General features: G+C 39.7%; 2 protein-coding genes across 3 annotated transcripts in view; both read right to left on the bottom strand.

Moving 5' to 3' along the window:
* LOC117487435 (GTPase IMAP family member 9-like) overlaps window positions 1-19,190 on the bottom strand; it is a 223,026-nt gene that overhangs the window by 163,706 nt on the left and 40,130 nt on the right. The window lies entirely within an intron of this gene.
* The window catches only part of LOC117487442 (GTPase IMAP family member 7-like), a 41,816-nt gene continuing 40,131 nt past the window's right edge, over window positions 17,506-19,190 (bottom strand). For both annotated transcript variants that reach the window (XM_034136061.1, XM_034136062.1), the window contains exon 2: window positions 17,506-19,149. In XM_034136061.1, the coding sequence (XP_033991952.1) occupies window positions 17,966-19,149 (1,184 nt within the window). In that variant the 3' untranslated portion in view covers window positions 17,506-17,965. The remainder of the gene's footprint in view (window positions 19,150-19,190) is intronic.

Below are 19,190 nucleotides of genomic sequence, written 5' to 3'. Positions count from 1 at the left end.
CTCTGTAAAACCTCTCAGGGAATTACAGACTGGCGAATCTCGAGCCCACTCCGCCGTAGCCCACGCCTCCGCTCTGCCGGTGAGGTGGGAAATGATGTAGGCTACCTTAGCCCGTTCCGACTGGAAGGAAGATGCTTGCAGCTCGAAGTGCAACCCACACTGGACCAGGAACGCACGACAGTTATCCGAGTCTCCGGAAAAACGCTCTGGTCTGGAGAGGTGAGGAAACGAAGGCTGCGGTGTCGGCACGGTGGCAGGAACAGGACCGGGAGCTGTAGCCGGATCCGACGCAGGAAGCGGAGGAGCAGAGTGTGGTGGATCGAGATGTGCCACCAGCTGCTGGATCTGATTAGCCAGCTGGCAAACCTGATTGCCGATGGAGGACTGGAAACCCTCATGACGCTCACACAATTCTCTTACTCCCTGGCAGACAGCGGTAAGTTGTTCATCTTGCTGGTTAAGACGAGCCCCCTGCGATCGAATAGCGGTCCGCAAAGTCTCAGAGTCGGCTGAGTCCATGGTTCTGGCCAGTTCGTACTGTAACGACTGAATGAACACAAGTAGAGGACTCAATAGCGACTCATGCAAAAAAGGTCTTTATAGCCAAAGTACGAAAACACGGGAGATCGGTCACAGGGAAAACACTGCTGTAACACTAGGAAATAACGTAGACGAACTGGCACTGAAGGGAATGTGGATGCAGACTAAGTAGACAGAGGGAGAGATGATAATGAGGCACAGGTGAGGCTAATTAGGGATGGGAAGCAGGTGGAGTTCAATCAGGGCAGGAAAGCTGAAACTGAAATGAGAGAAACCAAAAATGAGAACAGGAACAATAACAAAACATCAACATGCTAGCTAGGGCTTTACAGCATGTTGACAAAGCTAGTAGCTACAGCGAAATACATTTACAATTGAAGTCAATTAACTTAAATATGTATTGTGATAATGTCCCACACAGCTAGTTGGTTACAACAATCTACAGTGATGTCACAGGGATTTCAGGCAGCAGGTAGTTGAAGGTTAAGTACATAAATTCACTTGTTAATCCATTTGCTATGGCTACAACTGCCTCGTGGAACAACAAAGATTTATTTTCTGTTTGTTTAATATAGGAATGCATCTTTGTCTATCACACTTTGCTTCTGTAGATCTCCCATCTGACTTTATTGTGAGCTTGTGTTTTCAAAAAGTAAATTGAGCATGTTTTATGAGACTGAACAGTCTCATGGGGTATTGGACTCTCTTAAAACCCAGGTAGGTGCAGAATAGGTTTCTCAAAAATAAAGCAAACAGGAAGGCAGTACTATGCATGACTAGAAATGATATGTACACGTTGATTAATACCTACTTAACTTGTACTTGGGACAGGACTGCAAAGTACAGATGGGATATTCCTGTGCACCAACATTAGTTATCAGTGTTCTCTATTCTCAATTTAAAAGAATAAACTGACAATAAAGAAGTCTTATAACATATTTTGCTTGTGTCTTTGGAAGGCCTTCAGTGTTTGTTTTATTATTTATCAACTAGTTACATTGTCATTTTGTAAATTAAGAAAATAAAATCCAAAGAATTAAACAATTATAATTGCAATGTAAATAGTTTGCACCCCATTTTTTTACTTTTAAATTAATCTTTATGGTGTGGCGTTACCAATTCTTAAAATAATACAAGGATTGGATGTTCATCGAAGGATTTTCAGGGCAATCGATTTGCAGCCAATCAGAGACGAGACTTCTGCTGCACTTACCCATCATGCTTTGAGGCACTGATACTACAGAGACCACTCAGTTAGCACGCAGGAGGTGAAAAGCACTGCATGTGGCTCGCCCAGAGGAGAGGAATCAGCACTTTCAGAGGTAACGGTAAAAACTATTTATCAACGGATTCAAAACACTCAAGACTTAAAACATTGCAAACGTCAAAGTCCTAGCTATGGTATACATTTTGTTTAACGACCGAAAACAAAGTAATGTTAGCTAACGTTACCATAGCTAGGTAGCAGCTAGCTAGCTACCATGCTTTGAAATTGAGCTGTTCTATGCCGTCATTATGCAGGGTGTTCATTTTTTATTTTTTAATGGTGCTCGAGTGGCTGAGCTGATGTGCAGTGAATGTTTCAGAGTTACTTTTTCGCAATATTATTTAATAAATAGTTTAGCTAGCTGACTAGCATACATTGTCACTAACTCCTAATGTTAGCTCAATCCTTAGTTTTATAATCGATTTTTTTGTGGGCATAATGTTACACACAATGCACATTATCCATATCTTTTAAATCCTATGTTAAGGCTATAATCAGAGGTGGGAGAAGTTCTCTGATCTTGTACTTGAATAAGAGTTGAAGTACTACATTATTCAAAAGTGTACAGTAATTTATAACACGGGAATAATAAACGGAGCGCTCTCTCTCCCTCTCCTGACAGCCCGTCAGTATGATGCAGCTCGCGGATCCAGTAAGGAGCAACCCATATCTATAACTAGTTTAGGTAGTTTGAGAGGTAATTAAAATAGCTACGTGATATTCTAACCTGAAGTGTGTGTTTTGTTCCGCTCACCGCTGCAGATGATCATGCAGAGCTGGGTGTCGACTCGTCAGCAGCAGCTGATCTCTTGCTCCGGTCAGATTAGACTTCACTCGCGTTTATCTCCATATCGATCAGATCTAGCTAGTTCTAGCTAATGATATGACTACCTGCTTATTAAAAGACACCTAAACAATAAGCGTAGCTATGCAACCGGGTGAGGCCGCAAAGTATAGCGCAGCATTATGCATTTGTTTACATGCCCACCGGAACCCAGAGGCATTGCCAACAGATCAACGCACAATCAACCCATACAGGACACTCTTTCTCCACGTGTTAGACATTAGAATTGACTCTTCTTGTCTGTCACATACTATTCTTGTCTGTCGCATAAGTGGCGCAACTGATGCGGTATTGTGCTAAAGGGAAATTATTTTGACCAGACATTTTGACCGGAGAGATTTCGATTTGCCGGTCTTCAGCATATTTTACCGGTCATAACGGGAACTCTGACTGGTATTACTGTACTTAAAGCTGCTGTGTTATTTAAGTTATTTTTGCTTAAGCATGTGCAAACTTGTGTCTCTTTTTTTCCCTCAGCTGTTACTGTAGCTGCAGTACCAGTAATTGCAACCTACCAAGAATAAACAGCAGCCAGAGATCCTCAAGTAAGATTTCTTGCCATATTACAAGTGTTATAAATTCTCAATGTCCTATATGGTATTGCTATGCAAACAGTGAAAGGATATGGAAATCATCAAGAGGTGGCTAAAATATGTTTTTCTGCTGACCCTGTCCAGAGCAGTACATTGCTTTGCTTCCAGGTGGTTGCTCCTGTCTGCATCTCCAAGCTCGGGGCATCCCGGCCATCAGTGGCGGACTGGCCATCGGGACGTTCGGGACGAATCCCGATGGGCCGGTCGGGCCACTCGGCCCACTTCGGTACCGGCAGGGGCGGACTGACCATCTGTAGAATCACCGAACGGCCGGGTCGGTTTGCTGTTTTTAAACGGCATCATTGAAGTTAAGCTGACAGGCGACAGAGGTCCACCGTTTCCCAGTCCGCCCCTGCCGGCCATCATCTACTCTAGGTAATACACTGACTATGGATAAGTACCTTTATAAAACCCCACTTTAAACACCCAAACTATCCCTTTATGATGTGACATTTTCTACACTGTTAACATTAGGAAACACTTAAGAAAGAAAAGAAAGCTGCAGGAGCTGATCATTCCTAAAATACAATTGGCCATTTGATCACCAGTAAAAAAAACAAAAAAACAATCTGCACTAAATATTTTTTGGATTTATAAATGTTTTGTGACTTTTTCCTGTTGTGTACCTTAAGGGAGTTCTCCCCTGACAGCTGGACACTACATGATAGCAGAGGACCATCGTCAGTGACAGTGTCCTGAATGTTGTCGACGCCCTGATACTGATGTTTGCAGCATATTACTGCCTCAACATCAGTTATTGCTCAGAACTGGGAGCTACCCTGGAGTTCTTGCAGAGGTAAGACTTGAATTGTAATTATTAAGTAATTCCATCTTAAACCACAGAGTAGAGGATTGTGCACATTTCTGACACACGATAAGTGCTCCTGACAATACAAGATAATCAAGATAAAAAGATTATTGTGCTGCATTCTGTTTCGCATTATGCTCTCGTTTTGTCTTGGGTTGTAAATTCAGCGTACCCCTTTCCTTTGCAGTGGTGTGCTTTGGCTCCTCCCTAAAAGCCCAAACTCACTCTTAGCCAATCGGTGGTATGTTTACTTCAGCTCAATGAAAATGACGGAAAGAGGGCCCTTTGTCGACAACAAAAGAGAACCTGGTATTATTGCAGTGAACAAACACATTAGAACTTCTTTCGGTTAACTACGATGCTTTTACACCGCTCACTCTGCTACTGACACGCACCTCATCTGCCCCAGTTACACACAAACCTGTCAAGATGGGACTCGTAGCTACCCAAATCTTCAAGTGACCGCTTGCTCCTGTTTACAGACCTGCTGCGATACTGTCCAGTGTGATAGTGATGCCAAGTGACGACTTTATATAACAAAATCTATTCAAACCAATGCTTTAAATGCACAGATATGATCATAACAGTTAATGAAAAGTACATTTAAGAGTAGCATTGCCCTTTGACTTGACGTACAGAGAGGAGGTCGAAAACCTGACATCTTGGTGCCAGGATAACAACCTCCATCTCAACGTCAGCAAAACAAAGGAGCTGATTGTGGACTACAGGAAGCAGCAGAGAGAGGGACACGCCCCCATCGCCATCAATGGGACTACGGTGGAGAGAGTCAAAAGCTTCAGGTTCCTTGGGGTCCACATCACTGAGGACCTGACATGGACTCATCACTGAAGACCTGACTCATCACTAAGGACCTGACATGGACTCATCACTGAGGACCTGACATGGACTCATCACACTAACACCATCACCAAAACAGCGGCTCTTTAAAAACAAAATTGTATTAGTCAATTTATTGAACATGTTAGAAACAAAACAAACAATAATATTTATCGTATTTTAGCTTAAAAACGTTTCTGGTCCTACCCCCCCCCCCCCCAGCGTACATTGTTCATTGTTTCATTGTTCATGAAAATACAAGTTTGGGTCATCGTCATCAGCATCTGTGATATTGGATTCATTCTTTTGTACAAAACAACCAAAAAGAAATAACTTTTACAACGACAAGAAATAGCAAGCATCACTTCACAGGTCCTGCTCGGAACCATTCAGGATTTGGTTTCTAAATAAGAGTTTTAGTTTAGATAAAGTTGCACAGTATTTCAGCTCATCATTACAGTTATTCCACAGATGAACACCTTCTGTTGTGATGCAATGAAGTTTGGAATTTGTTCGAATGGGTGGTTTAAAAAAAAATGCAGTTTCCTCTCAACATGTGTATGTTTTCTCTCCGTGTGAAAAGTCCCTGGACATTATGAGGTAATTGTTCTGCAGGCTGAGGAAGTTCAACATGGACTTCAGGATACTCTGCATCTTCTACAGGTGCACCATAGAGAGTATCCTGACTGGCTGCATCACGGCCTGGTACGGCAGTGCAATCATATTCCGTTTACTTGCATATAGACTTTTCTTGCACTATCTCTATTCTATTTTATTTGTTCTATGTTCTATATATATGTTGCACTGTTGGAGGAGCCTGTGACTTCAGTTGTTCATTGCCATGTCTACACTGAAGCTAATGTACAAATGACAATAAAGCCTTGAATCTTGAATTTACGGTATTTTTTCAAATGACAACAGTAATCTTCTTTCTTTCAGCTTTTTTTGATCATTTAAAAAAATATTTATTCAGCTTTTCTAGAGGTGTATAACTCTATTCTAACAAAATATATGTTAAAATAAAAAGATTTAATGTAAAATTACAGTAATAGAGGCTACTTGTGGTAAGGTAAGTCACTTTTTTTTTACATGTTATCTCCGTATTTTATTTTGCAGTTTTTTTCCTTTTTTTAACGGACATTTTCTGGCGCCCCCGTCGCCAGAAAATTTCGTTTTTTTTACAATTTTTGTTTTTACAGTGTATGCAGGCTGTTTTCTTTCTTAAAGCTTATTCAAGTATCAGGCATAATTCACCTACATTTCATTGATTTTGCTAACTTATAACTGAATTTATGAGGCAATAAACCTGACCTCTAGTGGGTGGTCCAGCCCTTCAAATGTTTCTCTGTATGTGGCCCTCAGTGAAAGAAGTTTGGACACCCCTGCTATAGTGTAATGTGAGGGTGTGCACAGGGTCAGAACAGTGTTTCCGTCACAATGTGTGTGTAACTACATGTGGAGGAGAGTAGTGGGGTCTGCTGCTAAGGCTGGTTTGCATGTCTCTCTCTGTGTGTGTGTGTGTGTGTGTGTGTGAGAGTTTGTTTGTGTGTGTGAGTTTGTTTGTGTGTGAAGGTTAAAAACAAGGCCTCACAAGCTTTGGAATTCAGAATGTCAAGGTAAAACGAAAAGGCCACCTTTAGTAGGTTCAGGTAAACTATTCTTCTCATTCTCTGAAGTTAAATGGTTACCAAGTTACGATAGGGGAGTGGATAAAAGTAAAACTCCCCTCTCACGTGTCGGTCAATGTAGTGCAGGGAACATGGACACGTGTACGGAAACGTGTGTGAAAAGGGTTAGAACAAAGAATCAGGGAGGTGGTGTATCGTCCTTCACCTAGGTCAACCAATAAGAAACATGGAGGCTTAAACTGTACAAATGCTAATACATCGTTTAACAGTTTGATCCCAGGGTCTGCTCAGACTTTGTTTTCTGTCTATGACTAAATAAAGTTATTTTGCATCGTACTCTGTCTGCCTCCAGCGACGTCCTCCATTCCTGTTAGAATGTGTTGTTAGAAAAGTGATGAGGAGGTCCGGACTCTTCAACTAGCCTGGACCGAGATCTCTCCCAACAAATTGTCAATTTAAAGTAGCATCTAAAATTGCTTTATACCCATGGATTATCTGTCCGTGTCTGAAATAAAGTCAATTTGTGTAATGGAATTTCAAGAACATTGAACTCTTAGAAATAGTTTATTTTCAGCTTTCTCATCAGATATCAGATACAATGATGAGGTGCTCAGGATTGTGATGGAGGGGAAGACTGAAGCTGGGAAGAGCTCCACAGGAAACACCATTCCTGGAATGGGGGAAGTTTATATGAGGATTCAACAGTTTAAGTTTAATTGAAAGGAATTGAAGAAAAGTTGGTTCATTTCAAAGCCAAACAGAGACTTAAAGCTACAGTTCAAAGTGCTGACTACAGTCTGCACGTTTCTGTGGTATTTCGAAGAACAGGGGGCATTTCTTGTAAATGCTGAAGGGGGGGAACTGAGGGCAGTTATCTAGATGCAATCAGTTAAATGACATGGGACTTTCAAGGGTTAGAATCATATCACAGGAATGTGAAAACCTAGCGGGGAAAGAAATGGCAGTAAAATAATAAAGATGGTCCGTTTAATCACTTAGTTTCTTTTTGAACACGTTGACAAAGATCAGGCTGTTGTAATAGTGTGGATCAGTGCCACACTTTTACAACAGTTGCAGACTGCCGAAGGAACAGTCAAAATGTACATTTGTTGGATCAGAACTTTCCCCGACGAGATGCTCAGTATTAGAAAATAATAAGTAATCAGTATATTACTTCTATAATACTCAGTTTAACACAGTATATTTATATAGTGCATGGGGTGTCCAAACTACGGCCTGCGTGCGTGCTTGCGTGTGTGCGTGCGTGTGTGCTTGCGTGCATGCCAACACACTCTCACTCCCTAAGCGTCCAGGAGCGACGCTTGGTCGGGGTCTCGTGACGTCCAGTTGTGACGCGCCAAGGCTCCTTCAGCTTCATAAACGGACGTGTTAGAAATTAAAATCAATGTTTAATAGCATAATTTAGTCTAAAATATATCGTCAGTTTAAAAGCTGTTTTATTGTGAAAAAACCCGGAAGTTCTCATAAAATCTCAATGCCAAGCTTTTATTCTGAAAATCCTTCATATCCGGTCAGTATGTAGCATGTCGCTAACAATGTTTTCTGAATGTAAGAGAAGGGTCTAGCTGCGGCCGCGGCCAGTACACGACACTACACGACACGCCCACTACACGACACGCCCACCTGACACGACACTACGGTGGCTGAGAGACATTACCATACATGGCAGATTAAAAGCGAATTGACGACACTGACGCTGATGCAAGGATATTTAAGGAGACATGAGGTTCAGAGAACAGACAAACAATATGGCGCACCGAGTACAGGTAATTAACGTATTGTGGTTTTAGATATAATTACATACTATTTAGGTTCTCGTTTGTTTGTCGATGTGGCTGTTTAGCGCAGTGTAATTGTGTTTATTTAGCTAATTTGTATTTTAAATATTAAATGTAAAGGAATGGAATACATATAAATATATATATATCTTAGCTCTTAGCTTGACATGCTCGACGTTCAGTTAGCATATATGCTAACTGAACATGCTCGTTCAGTTAGTTAGATATATGTATATATTTTAGCTTGACAGATGGAACAATGCATGTACTCACATTTTTACAAGAATCTGATTTTAAATATTCATTGAAGGTGTCTTTCACATTTAAATGTTTTAAAAAAAAAAACATGTATTAGCTGCTATACTGACATGCACATATGTATAATTATATTATTATTTTAAGTGTGGTTTAAAGTTAAATGATATATAGTTATTGGGTAGAGCCAAGTAACCCAGGTGGATGCAATCAGGCCTCTGTTTTTAGATGGGGTTTGTGGCCATGCTGTAGGCCTGACATTTAAACCATAGACTGTATATATAAAGATTTAAACTAGCTGAAGGGCTTTCTGTTCGAACCACAGTGACATCTAGAGGTTGTTTTGTGCATAACATGTCAACCAAAAGGGTAGAGCTGGCTGAATCAGATGGAGTTAAACTTTTTTTTTTTCAACAAGATATCAAGACACAAAATGTGCTCTACCAAATGGTGGCGCTGGCAGTTAAAGGGTTACCTTCTGAAAGTGAGGAAGTATGACCAGCTTTGTCCCATAGGATTATACAGGCCAGTCCATTGCTGCTTGTTTAAGGAGTTAACTATTTCCAATATTAAAGTCACTGAAATTGTATTCTATTTTATTCACCTATAGACAAACAACACAACACTCCGTGATGGAGCACGCCCAGAGCTCAACAAATTGGACTCGGACACCTTCCAGTGTCCATTTTGTGAAAGGACCGGGTCATACCCTGGTCTGATGGCTCATTTGCAGAGCCACCAGAGGGCACTTGTGAAATATGGAGGTAAGTACATCTATAATTCTATATAATCATTGTATACTTCATCACATTACATTACATGTTACTTGTTAGATGTGTTTAATGCCTCACACATTATGGATACATGTGTTATTTCTGTGCCCCAGGACATCCTTGGTGTAAATTCATTTTGAATTATAAATTGAACATTAAAAATTAGATTTATATTCAGGTTATGAAGTGTTAATAATGCTGGAAAAATATCCTTATTTGGGGTAGGCACAATATGAGCATAATCACACATTCAATCTGCAAAAAATCAGTTTATAGGCAAAAATATTATTGTTGGTGACATGATTATTTATTGCTCTCGCACAAACACCTTGTTTCAAATTGCATATTTACAAGAAATTCATGTTGGTTTGTTTCTAGAATCCTCTAAACCACTTTCTGTCTCTTTTTTTTAGGTTATAATGTTTATAAATGCCATCTCAAATGTGTGGCCAGCAGCCATTATCACTGTGGCTTTTGCCCAAGAATCATTGGGAGAAAGGAGATGTTTATTAGTCACTTTAAAAAGTGCTGCACTGAACATCCAACTACGTTGGCGGCGGCCCCAGCAACCACAACGACTCCTCCAGTGATGGCCCCGACGGCCGCTCCAGTGATGGCCCCGACGGCCGCTCCAGTGATGGCCCCGACGGCCGCTCCAGTGATGGCCCAGACGGCCGCTCCAGTGATGGCTCCGACGGCCGCTCCAGTGATGGCTCCGGCTGCTGCAGCAACATGGCACAATATTTCCACAGCCCCCAACATTTTGATGTCAAAGCGCAAAACCACAACATGTTGTTTTTGTAGCCTACAACTAAAAAGGAACATTTTTCACATGATGTTCTGTTCAATAAATGTTCATTGAGGAAAACGGTATCAGTGTCTTATTGTATATTCATCACAGTGAATGCAGTGCATGCTGAACTTGCCGGACCATATACTGTAGTTGAAAGTACACAATGAAACACTGGCTTGCTTGTATCAAATCAATACAATTCCCACATGCCCTACCCCGGAACCTGCGGTCTTCAGACTCTGGCCCCCCGCACCAACCTGCGATCCTTCGGGGACAGAGCCTTCAGTATGGCAGCCCCCACTCTCTGGAACGCTCTCCCTGCGGAGATCTGCAACATCCCCACGCTTGACGCCTTCAAAAGGGCCCTCAAGTCTGCCAAGGTCTTTGGCCCCAAATCTATTTGTGTTGTCTGTCTAACTGTTCGTCTGACTGCCTTTTGTTATGTTTGTTTCTACTCCTGTTCTTTTTAAAGCGACCTTGGGTCTCATGAAAGGCGCTATATAAATCCAAGTTATTATTAATACATCATTGGAACGGTAAGAATCTCAGCTACAACACTGACTAAAGCCTTCCCATCTCCAGTATGCCTACATGACAAGCATTTTTATAATATACAGTAAACATATCTTTGACTTATTAGAGAAGAGACAATCATCAAGCCAGATACCAAGGTATTTACAACAGGCAACCACTTCAATTACTTTTCCTTTATGTTATTGTTATTTGGTTTTTATTAGTGCTTTTGTCGTTTTGAAGGAAATTAAAATACTGTATTGAGTTGGTTTCTTCTGTTTTGGAAGCCTTGTATATCTTTTTGGTCTTGTTAGAAATACCCCATGGTAAAACAGTGTTCTAGCAGCAGTTAAAGAAGCTTAGTTTGCTGTCTTAGACTGCCAGTTGTATTAAGATGGTTTGTTCACAATTTACACATAAAACCTAAATGTTCATCTGTTTATTGTTCTTCTTCCTTTATATTCAAAGCATGTTGATTGTCTATTGGCTATATCTTGACATTATGTTAATTTGATCATACTTGCCATACATTTATTTTAATTTATGCGATTCCTTCAAAGGTTTTGTAATAGACCCCTAGTACTTTTAATTTATAAAGTAATAATAATACATGTGAATGATTGAGCTCATTAGTGGCCTGACTGGCCCTCCTAATTTGTTCCTTAATGACCCCATGATGTGATAATGTATATCTTAAAACCTTTAACAACTATATTTAGATGTTCACAAATATCTACATTTATGTATAAAATACATGTGTAGCAGTTAGACAAACATAATCAATAGATCATCTCATTAATACCTATTTTATATATTAAAAAAAAGTTGACTAAACCACCGTTTGTTGACAAAATGATTTGGGTTGAAAGTTATACTGTTGTGTCTCAAACGGATAGACTAGGTTATTAATTTATTTGCCTAATAGTTGCTTAAAATGCTGCAATAACATTTGCAATTCGTTTTTAATCTGCCATGTACGATCTCAATAATAATAAGTGTCGTCAATTCGCTTTTAATCTGCCATGTACGGTAATGTCTCTCAGCCACCGTAGTGTCGTGTCAGGTGGGCGTGTCGTGTAGTGGGCGTGTCGTGTAGTGTCGTGTACTGTCCGTGGCCGCAGCTAGACCATATTGGAATGTAAAGTGAACTACCGTAAATGAGAACTGTGCCGTAAAGGTGTTTCTAGGATTTCTAAACTAACTATTACAGCTGTTTATAAGGTATTAAATAGAAAGTCATGAAAGAGATAAGGAGGAGAAAAGGCTTAAGGAAGTAGGCAGAGAATACAGAATGTCTAAGTCCTCTGTTTTACGCGATGTCGAACATTGAAGACCAAGGAGGGCGGTCCCCCTATCTGCACAGCAGGAGAGAACGAGAAGAAGATAAAGGAGATCGGAGAGGACAAGACGGGACTTCTTCTTCGCTGCAGCCTCACGAGAGACATCACCGGCTTTGTCTTTTCCTTACCCTCTGCTTGTTGTATCATCGTGCCATTTAATTAAACTCAACCAATTTGAACCTTTTCGGAGACTCCATTAGTCTCGTCATTCTAAGCTCCTGTCCTGGGCGCGAGAACATCGAATACTTCTAATAGACGCAAAGAGCTTTCAACTGATTGCAATCGGCGGCGGTATTTGACGCTTAGGGAAGCACGGCATTCGTTTGTGTCGGAGGCTGTTAAAGGCAATGTGAGCGTCCATTCCCATTGGATAACAGAGAATTGTACACCCGGAAGTAAGTATTCCCCTTACTGTCGATTGATTTGACAGTGATATCTCCACTACTCATCAACTCAAAAACACCAGATTACTGTAACCTTGTTAATTAAACGACGGTTTTAGTGTGTGTACAATGCTTTTGTCACGTTTTCCCCTTCAATTCTGAGAAACAAGTCGTTTTCTATGAGTTTTGGATGGCCGAAGACATTACATTACCCACAATCCTCTGTAGCAACCATAGACTGTATAAAACAATTAAATAATACATTATTCCGAGTGTGCTCGCTTTTCTCTTTGAAAGTCATCACATAACGGCATTGTAATACACGTTTCGGCTGCATTAAAAATGACATATCTGCCGTAGTTAACTCTATGTATAGAGCCCTGATGACAAGACTTCTAGACAAACAGGAACTGCCGCCAAAACTGAAAACTTGACGTGGATCTTAAATATATAAGCAATTAAACAACATCTTACATTTCTTTTCACACAATACGTCTCCTTGCAGTATCAACACTAATAGGCTGTATTTACGCCATAACGGTGCACAGCTGATATAAAGGGACACCTACTGGTTAAAGCACGTTATTGCATTTTATAATTGTATTATTAGATATTATTATTGAGATCATTAATGAGTTTGGGGTATTTTCTGGATACAGTATAATGGAAAATCCTTGAGACCCAGATCCAAAATAGTTGAGACCCAGTGGTGATTAATACTGTGATTTCTATTACGATAGACCCTAAACAAATATTTGAGATCCTTTATTAAACAACAGAAGCACATAACACACTCGATGTGAACTCAACAGTCTTTTATTATGGGACATTATTTATAACTAGATGTTTGTCTTTACAGATTCATTTCTGTTCCAACCTTTTCATATTGAATTACACAATTCATTGCATACATACATTTTAACCTTTCATTTTACAAAAGCCAACATTGACATTACGCCTTCAGTTATTGTGGAAAGCCAAAGAAAACATATCCGTATAACCAGTGGCGGCCGGTGGTCTATTTTTTTGGTGGGGCTCTTGACGTACCGGGAGTGACCTGCCCGGGGGGTCCGGGTGGTTTCCCCCCGGAATTTTTTTTCGAGAAATGACCCCTTAAATGATGACTTCTGGTGATGTTAGAGGGGGGGGGAAAGGAGAAATCGAGGCTTAAAAATATGAGAAGACTGATCAATACCTCCATAATCTTCAGTGTGGAAAATATTATTTATCAACCTGAACATCTACTTTACCAGGAACCGTTGGAAAATACATCACAGACAATGCAACAAACGTGGAGACAGAACAATCACTTCTGTGATAAATGCCCACTTATTAATAAACTTCTAACAACCATGGGAAACCTCCTCTCTACATATAAAGTGATATCCAAGCATGGGAAACAAAAGACAGCATTTACCTGTTTGCATCCAGCTAGCCAAGCCTTTTTTGTGTACCAGCTACTTGCGAAGCCTCGTGTATAAGTTTTGTCTTTTTCACGAGATTGCTGCGATATATTCAAATCGGGTTGGTCCGGTCCAAGGTCTTTAAGCAACAATTTATCTGCCAAACTTCTCCTTTCGAAAGGATTGGAGATTAGCTCTTGAACAGAATTAGGCGGGGACCGAGGTCCGGAGACTCCACCTGCACACGAAGCCATCCTCATCAACTACTGCGTCAACCGGATACGAGTCACTGTCCAAACTACTCACAGACTGCACGGGGCGCTGACATTAGCGCCCCGTGACCGTCATATTTGACGACGCTGATTGGCTGAAATTATGTTTTCGCGGCATAGTTTACACGTTACAGATAGCAACAGTCAGCTGCTAGTGGCTGCTGGTGCACTGGTTGAGGGCTCCTCTCTTAGCGCCCCAGACGAGAGAAGGTACACGGGCAAGGCCAGGCAGGAAACATGTGACTTATCAGTAACTTTAGACATCGTAACACAATTTTAAACGAGATTTTATTGTAGATTATACATTTTACTGATACCAATTATATAATATTTACCTTGTTCATTAAAAATAAAAATAAAAATATATATTTTTTTTTAAATATATTTTTTATTTTTATTTTTATTTTTATTTTTATTTTTATTTTTTAATATGGGAAGAGGTGGGGCGGCGCCCCTAGCGCCCCTATGGACCGGCCGCCACTGCGTATAACATTTTAAAAGCATTAATTCATGATGTATATAGTTTTCTTTTTTCTTGTAAAAGTAAAAGCTATCAAAGAACAAATTAGTTTACAGTACATTACTATAGTTTAGAATTTTAACATCTTGGTTGTTGATGATCTGTCACCCTGTATTTAATTGTAACTATCCACTGAAATCACTTATATTACTATAAATCACAACAAACAACAAAATCAAAAAGGTGACTGTGAAGAATAACAAGGAGGTATTCCAGAGGGTCAGACTGTATCATGAAAACCAGTGCAACTGTTTGTTTATCCAAAAAAACAACCCAAAATATTTTCCACAACGGTACAAATGTTGTCCATTTTTGAAGGTCTTTCCTCAGCATCCCTCCTGGCCCTCCTTTCCTCCTCTGCTCTTATTCTCCTGCTCTCCACCTCCATTTCTCTTTGATAGCTGCTTTTAGCCTTTCCTCCTCTGCCGGCAGGGGCAATCGGGCTTAAGTGGTTAAATGCCAAAGGTACTGTATAAATGTTTAGCAAAAAATCACTGTTGTCGAAGGTATGATATGAGAGTTGAAATGTGTGACCTAATTAAGCTCAGATGCTGTGAAACAGAGAAAGGTGAACTTTGATTTCAAACCTTGAGATACAGCACCCTCATGTGGCTGGTAAACAGTGGTGGAAGAAGAAAGGGAAAATATTACTGGAAGGCCTACATTTATCATTTTTATTCAATAAATATTAAAATAGCATTATCAGCTAAATGTACTAGAAGTACCAAAAACGCTTAGGTGACATAATGACCCTGTGTGAGTGTTATATTATGTGTTTTTTAGCTGTTATTGTGTGCTAGTAGTATAAGTATTATTGTAATGCTGCCAAGGATTTACATTGTAAAGATTTTAATTTTGCCCCCAAACAAAAGGTAAGTCCCCACAAGTGACTGTATACTCATGGACCCCACAACATCACTAATACAGGTACACAAACTGATTTTGAATAAATGAAGCCACAGATTGAGTTACAACATTTTATTGACATTCTTGAATTTAATTACATAAAAGTACATTTTGTCAATGCATTTTGGTTCTCGCATGTCTTTGAACTAAGTTTAAAGATGTTTTCACTTTTAATTAATTGCATGGAAGCCACCGAGATACAACTTGAAGATAAATGAAAAACACTAATATTTTGATCAGTTTACTAAATATTAAAAAAGGTATTTTAGATAATGAAGCGTGAACCTTCCTGAACATTCAGAGTTTTGCACATTTATTTTTTGAAAACAGCTATCACATGTGAGCTAGAAATAAACTGCAGCCACTACGAAGTCCTCTTACGCACTGATAAACAAACATGTCTATAGTCATATTATGCTAATACAAGGCATTGCATGAATCATTCAAGAGGATACATTATACATTGCTGTGTCTTCATTATGAAATCAATGTATTTTAATGTACAAGGCATGATAAAGAAACCATTTTTCATCTTTTGATGCTCAGTACAGCAGACTGCCCTACATAGGTGCATCATTAAATAATACTTAAAGGTAGGGTAGGTAAGTTTGAGAAACCGGCTCGAGATCGCTAGAATTTGAAAATACACAACCGGAGAAAATCTGCCACTTCCTTATAGAGCCCCTCCTCCAACACACACCAACGCGCACATGACCAATGAGGGCACGAGATAAGTTTGTGCACAGATGGAAGGCTGACAGGCAGGTAGGCCATCCAGGAATTTTAGCCGGCTAAAATGATTGGTCGTGCTTTTTACAGTATTACAGCTTCCACAGATGAATTTTCTTTATGGATTTTTTGTCAAAGCACTTAAGATATTCATTGCTTTCGGGATGTTAAGATCATTCCATGGAATATAACAACAAGTGTATCTCGAGCCGGTTTCTCAAACTTACCTACCCCACCTTTAAGGTGCAAATACAAATAATCCATCTCATCTATTTTTGGATCATCCTATGATGTGAGAGCTCTTCATTGGTGAGCCAAGACTTTTGAGGCATGCTGTATGATTTTACATGAGAAAAGTTGCTCGACTACTTTTCTTAAACGTACATATTAAATTAAAAAAGTAAAAAAATAAAATTGAACATGGATGTCGAGTTAATCAGAGTGGTGTCATAATTTGTTAAAAGCTTTAACGAAAAGGTGAGTTTTAAGAAGTGATTTAAAAGATTTCACTGATTTTGCCAGCCTCAGATCCTCGGGCTCGAGCTCTGGCGCAGAAAGCTCTGTCACCCTTTGTTTTTAGCCTGGATTTGGGAAACCAGTACTACAAAATCATCTTTGAATATTTGAGTAAATGTTCTTTCAATCAAATTTAACTTCAAAGACTAAGTGTGTGTTGCCAGAGACATAACACAAAAATAAACAGTGCAGTGGCTCAGTCTCTTGGCATTGGGACAGAAGGGTCGTCGGTTCACTTCCTGCACAAGTGCCCAATGAGCAAGCCACTAAATGAGTTACAACATTTAATTGACATTCTTGAGTTTAATTACATAACTGTTAATACATTTTGGTTCTGACATGTTTCTGAAATAAGTTGAAAAGACTTTTCCCCTTTAGATACATGCTCTTCTTTAAAGAGTTAAACATTTTTGTTTAAAACAAAGATAAATAGTTCCAAGATAACTTATCCCTTCAGATACATGTGTTGATGCAAACTGCTTGGCTGTGTTTTCAGAAGAATTGTCATGCTACAAACAAATGTATTTACCAGATTTTCCCTAAAGTTCCTCTCCAAAGCTGTAGGGATTGGTTGTCCAAACCAATTAAAAAGTTCAGCTATTATTGAGATAATTAATGAGTTTAAGGTATTTTCTGGATATAAAGGTCAATAATGGAAAATCCTTAAAGGTACCACAATTTAAAACGCTCAGATTTAGCACACATTCATTTCCAGTTTGATTTTTATGGGTTCAGGCATTATTTCTTCTTTCAATTCAACAACAAAATCACATAACACCCTCAATGTGAAGTCAACCGTCTTTTATTATTGGAAATGTTTGATTATTACATTTTTGTCTTTACATATTAATTTGTGTTCCAAACTTTTCATATTGAATTCCAAAATTCATTACATGTATACATTTTAACCTTTTGATTTGACAAAAAGCAACATTACGCCTTCAGTTACAGGAAAGCCAAAGAAAACGTATCCATATAACATCTTAAAAGCATTCATTCATGATATATAATTCGTTATACTTTTTTCTTGTAAAAGCAAAAGCAATCAAAGAACAAATGAGTTTACATTACATTAATATAGTTTAGAATGTTAACATCTTGGTTGTTGACAATCTGTCACCCTGTTAGTATGTAATTGTAACTCCCCACTAAAATAACTGATGTTACTATAAATCACATCAAACCACAAAATCTAAAAGGGGGCTGTGAAGATGAACAAGGAGGTGTTCCAGAGGGTCAGGCTGTATCATCGACGCCCAAAGATCAAAGACAAAGATCTCACACCTTTTCTCACAGCGGTCAGACCTTGTTCCACAGCGGTCAGACCTGTTTTCGCAGCGGAACAAAAGTCGTCAAACCATGAAGTGCTGTCCTCAGCATCCTTCCTGGCCCTCCTGCCCTCCTCTTCTCCTATTCTCCTCTTTTCCTCCTCCATTTCTCTTTTGTGAGCTTCTCTCACCCTTTCCCCCTCTTCTTGTATTCTCCTCCTCTCCTCCTCTGTTGATCTTTTGCTAGCTTCTCTCAGCCTTTCCTCCTCTTCTCTTAATCTCCTCATCCCCTCCTCCATTTCTTTTTTGCTAGCTTCTTTTTGCTTTTCCTGCTTTTCTCTTTTTCTCCTCATCTCCTCCTCCATTTCTCTTTCATGAGCTTCCATCTGCCTTTCTGACCTCTCCCTATCCTCTTTGATTTTTTTTAATTGTTCCTCATACTTCGTATCTAATCTCTTTTCCATTTCCTCTTCCTGTTTGCGTATTTCCTCTTCTCTCTCTTTAAGGATTCTCTGTTTCTCCTCTTCTATGGCCTTCTCTGCCGCCTGGAACATGTCAGTGGTGTAATGGCTTCCTCCGTTCTTCTCTGTTATCTTTCTGATCTTGTCGAGCAGCTCTCTGACCTGAGAACGATCCTTCTCCTTATTATTGAAGACGTGGCACTGGCCGTTACATCTGTTCACAAGTTCCTGCAGATCTTCACTTTCCTCGATGAACTCTTCGATAGTTTGGTCTTCGAGCATATCACCGTGGGTAAAGAGGACCATGCTGTATCTGTCTGCTTGCTCTCCAAAGATTTCCCGAATCGTCTGCACTGTCTGTTTTTCTTCATCTGTGAATCTGCCCAGTTTGATGACGACCAGGAAGATATGGGGTCCAGGAGAAGCATAAGAAATGCTGTGAAGAACGTTATTTCTGGTCGTCTCTTCTTCAATCTTGGTGTCAAACAGACCAGGAGTGTCAATAACCTTAACTATTTGTCCATCAACTTCACCAAAGGCATTAGAACAGTTTACAGTCATGGATTTAACAGAGAACTTTGATTCAAAGGACTCTTTTCCCAGAATGGTGTTTCCTGTGGCACTCTTCCCAACTCCGGTCTTCCCCACCATGACAATCCGGAGCTCATCGTTATTGTATATGTTTGATTCTGATGGGAGGTCTGAAAGAAATGAAGAAATATTTAGCAATCTAGGTATTTAT

Source organism: Trematomus bernacchii, unplaced genomic scaffold (genome assembly GCF_902827165.1).
Source record: "Trematomus bernacchii unplaced genomic scaffold, fTreBer1.1, whole genome shotgun sequence".
Lineage (NCBI taxonomy): Eukaryota > Metazoa > Chordata > Actinopteri > Perciformes > Nototheniidae > Trematomus > Trematomus bernacchii.
This window is presented reverse-complemented; position numbering and strand designations above follow the sequence as displayed.